The sequence below is a fragment of the Zootoca vivipara genome, chromosome 4 (assembly GCF_965207765.1).
Source record: "Zootoca vivipara chromosome 4, rZooViv2.hap1.1, whole genome shotgun sequence".
Taxonomy (NCBI): domain Eukaryota; kingdom Metazoa; phylum Chordata; class Lepidosauria; order Squamata; family Lacertidae; genus Zootoca; species Zootoca vivipara.
This window is the reverse complement of record NC_142587.1, coordinates 63,763,514-63,772,882: the sequence shown is the minus strand read 5'-3', so window position 1 is coordinate 63,772,882 and position 9,369 is coordinate 63,763,514. Positions and strand designations below refer to the sequence as shown.

General features: G+C 43.3%; 1 protein-coding gene across 6 annotated transcripts in view; it reads left to right on the top strand.

Moving 5' to 3' along the window:
* Positions 1-261: 261 nt before the first annotated feature.
* ILDR2 (immunoglobulin like domain containing receptor 2) overlaps positions 262-9,369 on the top strand; it is a 35,258-nt gene continuing 26,150 nt past the window's right edge. For 4 of the 6 annotated variants that reach the window (XM_035115997.3, XM_035115995.3, XM_088668018.1 and 1 more), the window contains exons 1-3: positions 262-468; positions 6,578-6,910; positions 7,777-7,896. In XM_035115997.3, the coding sequence (XP_034971888.3) occupies positions 423-468; positions 6,578-6,910; positions 7,777-7,896 (499 nt within the window). In that variant the 5' untranslated portion in view covers positions 262-422. Of the gene's footprint in view, positions 469-3,434; positions 4,935-6,577; positions 6,911-7,776; positions 7,897-9,369 lie in introns of those variants that run through there. The other 2 variants (XM_088668017.1, XM_088668016.1) reach the window with 2 other exon arrangements.

Genomic DNA, 9,369 nt, shown 5'->3' with positions numbered 1-9,369 from the left:
ATGTGATTTAGAAACTCCTGCAGCCTCGGAATTCTGGTTGCGGGGTGGGGGGAGGAGACGACTTAAAACCTTGGAGGTTTTCAGCCCATTGTCAATCCGAGCTTGGTTTGAGGACTACAGCTGTCTAACGGTGTTTCCCCCGCCACCGTCTTGCCTGAGATGCATAAATTACGACGTAGGGAGCAGAATTCCCGAAGGAGGGCAGTGCAGCGCCCCTCCCCCGAGCAGAGTGGTAGCTCCCATTCAGAACTCTGTCTTTTCACACGCTGAGTTATGTAGCGAAAGACCCGCAGATAACGGGAAAGAACACTTGATGTGCCAGCCGCTTCGTAGCGGGGAGCCTCATTTACTTTCCTGGCTCCAGTTTCTCCCCCTCTCTCGCCTTCCTTTCCTTTTCCTTTCTGGAGTGACAGACCACGAAGATGGATGGAGTCTTACTAGGCTGGACTGCTTTCCTGTGGGTAACAGGTAAGGGATTTCATGGGGATGAGTAACTTTTTGGATTCCCAAAGGAGTTGCCTGCCTTCTCTCCCTCTCCCTCCCCCCGCCCCGCGTGTGTCGTGTTGCAGCAGGTTTCAAGCTTGTTCAGTAAGTGGGAGGCATGGAGAGGGGGGGGGGGGGTAGAAATGTCGAACAAATAGTAAACAGCATGTTTGATTGAGGTGCCTGTTATTGGTGTTGTAGGCACTAAACTGCTCCACCCCCCCACAGCGTATCTCTTTCTAAAGGGGGAAAATGTTTTTTACTTTACCCCCCCCCCGCCCCCGCTTTTCCTCCCAAATCTCTTTCGTCCTGATCTGATTCAGAAGCAGGCGAGCTCAGTCTGGGTGTGGGTTTTTAGCGTGGCTGTCTTTCCCCCCCAAGGGTGCCACCCCTGGATTTCTTTGGAGTTAGTTGGATGTGGGGAAAACATCTTTTGGAAATGTATTGGAGCACCGGAATTGGCAAGGTACACTGCAGGTTTTTGTGGGCTCCTAGGCAAAGCTCTCTGCCTGCAGATGTCCTACACAGACATATTGATAATTAAGGCAGAGTCATTACTACTCTCTTCGGTTCTGAATCACTAACTCTGATTAATGTCCCAATTTCACTCATACACATGCATTTCTTTATTTTTTGGAGGGGGTGTTCTTCTCTTTTTCCATAGATTCTAATTCTATTGACAGGGTTAAACGGGCAGCTTTCCCATCAAGCGATAGAAATCTCTTCTCTGGCTACATGTGCCAAACATGCCCCCAGGATCACTTCTGCAGCTGGGTGTGTGTGTAGAAAAAACACCCAAATGTCACCAACCAAGCAACCCTCAGCTTATGGTGCTCATTTTTCTAGCTTCCCCCTCCCCCAGTTCCTTAGGCCCTGGAGGGTCCCAGGCCACCATTCCCCCTAGCAGAGTTGTTTGCAGAGAATTTGTTCAACTGAGGTTTCTAGTCTAGGGAGCTACGTTCCTATCCCCCCTTGACCTTGCTAATACCACCCACCCCACCAGCTTGCTACCCACCCTGGTATGAATCCGAAATGTGCCCTATGTAGAAGAGTTTTCTGTTTCTTCCTTTCTAGCATATCTGCCTGCTATACTGAAAACAGTACAGACCCCAAATCCTTCATCTCCATCATTTTGGGCCTGCAGTTTGCTGGTTTACTAACCATTCTGGGCTCGCTTCCACACCTGGCCTTTCCTGAGCCACTGCAGCTCAGTAACCCAGCCATCCCATTTCTGGATTGCTGCAACGTCAGCATGCCAGCTGGAGCCAAAGAGGCCTTGCTTGAGTTTTCAGACCACAAGGATAGCCTGCACCAAGGGATACCAAGAATTGGGACACTAAAGCAAGCACTGAGTAGCTCACTAGTCACCATGGATCCTGTCCCTGGCATTGCATGGCACAGCACATGCATGAACTAAGCTGACTGGAGCCAGTATGCCATTTTTGCTTCCTGCAAAAATCAGGCAGACGTTAATGGGGCTGTCTGTGTGTTGACCAGCAGGTTATGGTGGTGACACTCATGTGGGTCCTTCAGCCCCTCTTTGGTCATAAGGAAATGCCCAGTTTTGCTGACTGTTAATGCCCATCATGTCTATTGAAATTTTGGGAGAAGTGGCCAGCCCCAGAGGTTGTGTCTGTGGGTGCTGAGGACTAGCTTAAGTGAAAAGGCTAAGATGAAGTTTTGCCATTGGAAAACACAGATTGTATCAGTTGGATTAGCAGTTCTGCTTGCTCAGGGGAAAAGAGTGTCATTTCCTTTTTCTTCATGGAAAAGTAGTTGCTTACTTTGGTCAGGAGAACTTCCTCAGAAAAAAAGAATTCATTGCTGCTATTTCCTGTAAGGTTATTTTGGCAGCAGCTAGCTTTGCTTCTCGCATATCTCTTTCTCCAGGTTGTTTTCTGTGGAAAATTATTGTATTCAAAGCAGTGTGCAGAGACTTCCATATTTATGGTTACCTACAGTAAAATAGATACTTGCATAGTTTTCACACATGATGGTGTATGCAAACATACACAGTTGCTTTCCTCCATCCATGCAGAAATGGTGCCCTGTATGAAGATGCCCTCAGATAATCCTCTGCTAATGAATGAATGGGGAGAGAAATCCCAGTAATATGTGTCATATGAGTATTTCTATGAGTGTCATCAGTTCATTTTTACAAGGTATTGAGGAGGATGTTGCCTTGGTGTTAAGCTACAGCAGATTCTAGGAATTGCTGCTTTGCAGTATTGAATTTGCACAAGTGGAGTTATGGGAAGAGACACAGGAAGCAGGCTTGGGGGATTTGACACTTCCTACTCACTTTTGTATGCACAACAGCCAGTAACCCATTGTAAGAATGGTTCTTTCTTGCACCCTATTAAGCAAGGTGGAAAGGAGGTGGGTTTATGGTTTTTCTGTGGATGAACAAAACCAGACTGGGATAGCTCAGCTGGTAGAGCACGGAACTCTTAATCTCTGGGTCGTGGGTTTAAGCCCTACATTGGACAAAAGATTCCTGCATTGCAGGGGGTTGGACTAAGATGACTCTTGTGGTCCCTTCCAGCTCTACAATTCTCTGATTCTCTGAGTCTCTGATTCAGGCATGCTATATAACATTGCCTACCTTGCTGCTTCTGCAGAGAGGTCGTTTGGGGAGAGGGCTATAGCTTAGTGGTAGTGTGCTTGCCTTGCACGCAGAAGGTCCTAGGTTCAATCCCTGGCATCTCCAGGTAGGGCTGGGAAAGGCTTTATTCCTGAAACCCTGGAGAGATGCTGACATTCAATGTAGACAATATTGAGGTAGATGAACCAGAAGGTCCAGTTTGGTTTAAGGCAGCTTTCTATGTTGCTAGGAGTGAGACTTTTCTTGCATGTGGTCTCTAGTGATCTCTTTCATTTCAGTATTGGAACCAAACTAGATGTGATGTTGTTCACACAGTTAGTAATTGATTGAGTCTTTTTAAACCCTTGGTGATAAGAAACACTTACTGCATCAAGTCAGCTTTGGGGTCAGATGTGTGCCGGGACAGCCATAAAAACAAAAAACCTGAGGGAATGGTGTTAAGCATGACAATATTTGCACGTATTTATTTTTTTTACACCACCCATAAGAGCTTTTCTTTTTCAGTAAAATGATATAGTTGCAAATAGGCTATCGGGGTCTGTAATACCCCACAATGTCAGGAACGTACAAACACCAAAAGAACAAGGTCTAATTGAGAGTTTTATTTTATGTAAAATATTTTCTCAGTCATTCCAAAAGGGATAGAATTATTCTCAAAAGCTGTAAGAATAAAACATAATATTTTTCACTAGGCTCAGGGAGTGGGTCCCTGCTATGCTCCTTGCCTGCAGAGCCAGCAGCCCCTCACCCCTTTTCAAACACCCTCCCTTGTGGCGTGTCCCCTCAGCCTCCTCTCCCCTTCTATTTCCTTAGGAGCCCTCCGGACAGCCACCCTCCTGCCCCAAAGAGAGGTGCCTCCTCATGCAGACCCACTTGCTTGCTTACTCCGAGGTTGCTTCAGCTCCTGGCAACTAGCACCCCCTGGCCAGCCCCAAAGACACCATTGGTCTGGGGAGCTTGTACCGTAGTCGGGGCCGCTGCAACAAACAGTCACATAAACCTTTGGGTGGCAAAGACACGAGAAGGCATGGGGGGGGGGGTAGAAAAGAGGGATGGAGGCCAGTGTTGCCTGCGGCAGCACCCCTAATTCAAGGCACTAAAGTAATTGCTCCCCAGTGAAGAAAGACACCCTAACAAAACATAAAAAGATGGTATGGTGCTTCATGTCATTGCTATCAGGTGCAGGCCTTGCTTTTTAGTTTTAGTTTTCTGATTTTGGGATCTCTAGGAGTTGGAGGTTTTCAACATAAACTTGTACAGCCTTCTTAAAAGCAGGGCAACGGTTCAATGGGCAAAATAAGGGCTCAAAAAGCTATGACTAATGTGCATTTTACTCTTGTTCCTGTCCTGCGCACTGATTTCTGTTATCTCCATTGCACAGAAACTGCTGTTGCCAAAGCCAACAATTTACTTTTTTCTAAATTTAGAGTGGATGCCTGCAGTCAGGTTCTCTTCTGATTATTACAATTACCGATAACATGTTAGAGTCTGGTGTTTTGAAGCTTCCATTATATGTTTGTTCACCTCAGGAATGCAGGTGGTAGTCATCAGTAAACGAAAGGTTAGCCTATGAAGAGACTAACATGAACATAACATTTAAAAACTTTCTAGGCCCGCTGAATCTTCACTTGAGCTTCTTGTTTTCTTTGCTCACATCAGTTCCCCAGTTCTTCTACTTTCTGTATTAACTTCCCTCCTGTATTTTGTCAGTTCCTGAACACACTCTGTTCATACTAATATTATAATTGGTTTTTCTTTCTTTATTTCAAATCTGCTACAATCTCTGCAAGCAATTCCTCATCCCTTCTCACCATGAGGAGGAATCTCACCTTTCTTCTTCTGAACTGTGAGCTTGTTCTTTGCGTTGCCTTATTTAGACTTGTAAATATTTCAGGAACAGAGGGCTCATTTGTGAAAAGTCATGTATGCATTAGTGGTGCCTTAGATGCTTTTAAAGCCATAGCTTTGCCAATGGTGCAGATTCATGTGGGGGTAGCTCAAGTGATATTGCTTGCATTGTCCAGCTGTTCCCTTGGATGTATGTAAGAGCAACACATTGTCTTTCAACCAGCACTTTTTGCATTGTGAAAATTTGCCCTATAATAAAGAGGGATATTGTAGAAACTATTGATGGAGTTCCATGCATGTAATTAATTCATCCAGTCCAGCCTTTCGCATGATGGATTCTGCATATAAGTTAAATAAGCAGGGAGACAATATACAGCCTTGTCGTACTCCTTTCCCAATTTTGAACCAATCAGTTATTCCATATCCAGTTCTAACTGTAGCTTCTTGTCCCACATAGAGATTTCTCAGGAGACGGATGAGGTGATCAGGCACTCCCTGATCACCTCATCTCTGAAATTAAGAGACAGAATATAAATATAAGCAAATAAATATGCTATGATATTTAAGCAAATATAAGCAAATAAATATGCTATGATATCTATTCAGCAGCTAGTTATGCTAGGATTAAATATAAAGGGTAGTATCCCAAAAAGTTCTACTCAGGGGAGACTCCTTGCAATTAATGGAGCTAAACTAGTTGTGTTCATCAGTTTAATTGAGTCCACTTAGTAGGATTACGTTTGAACACAATCCAGGGTGTGAAATTTCCCCAAGTCTGCAGAGTTAGGTTTAGACTATTTTTTTTATTGATTAACTTCATTTCTGACTTGATTCCACACAATTTTCATTATTATTCAAAGGCTTCAACATTTTATCCCATTTATTTAAGTGAGAATAAACTACCTACATGTTAACTACTTTGGAACTGGTGTATGGACCAGGCCTTTTAATTCCTTTGAAGCTTGTAATACCTTTCCCCATAAGAAATCTGTAAGTTTTTCCAGCATAGCTATTTACATCAACCTCGGAAGTTTAGCAAAATCAAAGTCTGAACTGCAAGGGTGTTCTTCAGCCAACAAAAGTGTCCAAAATACATACACTAGGGAAGGGAGTGTAAAAAAATGCATATATAAGTGAAAATAACAGACAAAAATGCACTGTATTAGGGAAAATTACCGTGCAAATTTACCTTAGGATAAATTTGCACTAAAATGCTGGTGAAATGTGGGCTTAAAAAAAGAAGAAGCAAACTCACATGGAGAACTGAACTTACGGTAAGATTGGAAACATGATAACCAGAAACTCAAAGCGACATTTTCAACCATCCCTAGAGAAAGCTTTTGATCTTCCTTTGGTTGCACCAGAGGTGAATTGGAGAGTATGTGAGGCCAGGTTTTGCTGTAGCTTGTTCCTGTCATGACAAACTGCAGTTTACCTTGACGTCTGGACCAGCTCAGTATTGTTTTGATGCATATATAGCACTATTGCCTTGCTGCCAGTATTTCTCCAGCACATTTTCTTCTTAGCACCAAAAGCAGATGGCAATCTCCCGTATAACATTCTGTCTTGATCAGAACCACTGAACAGATGGTTGATATGATACCTGGCAAATCAATAACGTTCATACTTTTTGTCTTGTAGCTGTGACTGAAGGGCTTCAGGTCATGGTGCCGGAAAAGAAAAAGGTGGCCATGCTCTTTCAGTCTGTTGTGCTTCGATGCCACTTTTCAACTTCCTCCACGCAACCAGCTGTGGTGCAGTGGAAGTTCAAATCATATTGCCAAGACCGCATGGGAGAAGCTCTGGGAGTGGTCTCTGCAGGCTTACAGGCTGTGAGCAAGAGGAACCTGGAATGGGATCCATACTTGGACTGCGTGGACAGCAGAAGAACGGTCCGCATTGTGGCTTCCAAGCAGGGCCCTTCGGTCACAGTTGGAGAATTCTACAAGGGAAGAGATGTCACCATTCTCCATGGTAACTGCCTGCCTAGCAGTTTATTAATTATGGGAAAGCTTCTTTGGCTATTATGAATGGTAGAAAGTTACATCAGTGTTTTGGATCTCTCTTATGAGGATCACTGTGCTTATTTAATACTATTTATTATAGGCATGTATATTCCACTCTTCAGTCATATTCCCACAGCAGTTCACATTTTAAAACCCTGTGAAACGATTAAAGTACGAATTTCAATAAAACATAAAAATTAACAAGGCATCTTAGATGTAAAAAAAATCTGTGTAAAACAATAAGCAAAAATTAAGTTGTAAAAACCTTGGTAAAATAGAAGATATTTTTGTTCATGTGTGTTGGTGAGGTGTATGTCCCTTCCTACAGAAATAAAAATTATTCACAATCACTTTGCACTGCATGAAGGCTTTCCTGTGTTCTGGAACCCTGACCACCCAGATCCTAGATTCCAAAGAAGCCATTGCATGTACAACTATATCTGAAGGCCCCCTCCCTACAGATGTTTGTGTTGTATATGTGGATTGAGGCAGAAGCCTGTGATGTGAATGGGGCTGTACCTTGCTTCCGTGTTGAAGGACATTGGAACAAATGACATTGTGAGATAAGTTTATATGTGCCGTACTTTCATTCTGGAAAAGGCAATCTGGTGTGCTCCTTAATAAATAGGAATTTGGTCTCCTGGATCCAAATCACTGTCCAGCAGAGTTTGCTGACTCTCTGGAGTGCACTGTGGCTCACTGGAGTGTGCTTATTTCCCTAAGGAAGAAAAATGCACTCCTGCCAATAACAACTGTTAGTGAAAGCCTTGCTTTCAGTCCCTCACCTTTTCTCTGTGTTTCTGACTCTACTATTTCTCTTATATTGTTTTTCAGATGCAGACCTCCACATTGGAAAACTGATGTGGGGAGACAGTGGGTTGTATTACTGCCTCATTATCACACCTGATGATGTGGAGGGCAAGACGGAAGAGTCAGTGGAGCTGCTTGTTCTGGGTGAGCTATGTTCTCAACTTACTTTTCCATTCAACATAGCCTACTTCTCTACTAATTTCTATGTACCTATCTAAGGTCACATCCACGCCATAGGCAAACTCGGCCCTCCAGATGGTTTGGGACTACAACTCCCATCATCCCTAGCTAACAGGACCAGTGGTCAGGGATTATGGGAGTTGTAGTCCCAAAACATCTGGAGGGCCGAGTTTGCCTATGCCTGCCATAGATTTAAAGCACTGTTATACCACTATAACAATCATGGTCCCTACCAAAGAGTCCTGGGAAGTGTAGTTTGTTAAGGGTGCTGAGAGTTGTTAGAGCTACAATTGCCAGAGTTCTCTGGGAAGAGAGAGTTATTGGTAAACCACTCTGGGAATTGTTTTTAAATGCATGGTATAGTCTATACGTGAAAAGATTGGCAACATTTCCTGGGTGTCCTTCTCTGTTCTTTCTGCTCCTTGCATTGTTGCTTTGTGTCAGAGTGAAGCTGATCTAAAGAGATACAAGCCAGTATTGTTTTGCAATCACTACGCACTGTTGTAAGGCAACATATAACAAAGGATGGAAGCAGTATTCCAAGATCAGTGTTTACTTAAATGATTGTATCCTATTTTCTTTGAAACTCCAGATGGCTCACATTGAAACAAAAATAATAAGTGTATAATTTAAAATACTTTTACACTAAACCCGGTACGTTGCAGTGTCTACATGCACAATGAATTTCATTAATATAGCCTACAAGTTAAAAACACAGCTTTTGCATTGTTTTCAAAATTTAGACAGCTATTGTTTTCAAAATTTAGCCAGCTGTCTACAATTCTTACAAAAATTGGGCAGAGAAATAACAATTGTTCAGAAAAAATATTAAAAAAACAATAACACCCCCCTGAAATGGTGTAAATGGTTTGCCAGGTATCCTATTGCCCTTTTCTTCAAACTACAATGCAGAATGGCAGCCCTGGAAGCAGCAGAAGGGAACTTTGGGGCAAAGCTCTACAGCATGAACTGTGCAAATCCAACTTCAGTGGTGCCTGATCAGTTCCCAGATGTTTTCAGGAGATTCACTGTGGATGTCATATGTTGGTTCTATCAGCCACAAGTCACTTGTAGGACCCAAAGGTCACCTTCTGCTGCAAGGAGCCCTTCTGTTTCATGAGCAGAAGGGTAACTTTTGGATTCCACAGTCTCCATTAGATCCACTTCACAGACTACTGTTAATACGTCTACAGATAATTTTGGCTCAACTCTATTTTGAACCATCATGTGGGAGGTCAGAAATAACTGGATGTAAACATGGGTGGACCTGAAGTGCTGTGGTGTTTGGACATCTGATGCTCTTCTGTTCGTCCCACTGGGTGGCCGGCAGGGGAAAAGGAGAGCAGCAAAAGAGGAAGAGTAGAAACATGTCTCAGAGAAGGCAAAGGCAAAGGCAAGGTCAAAGAGGCCCTGCTATATTCAGAAGGAAGGAAAGGA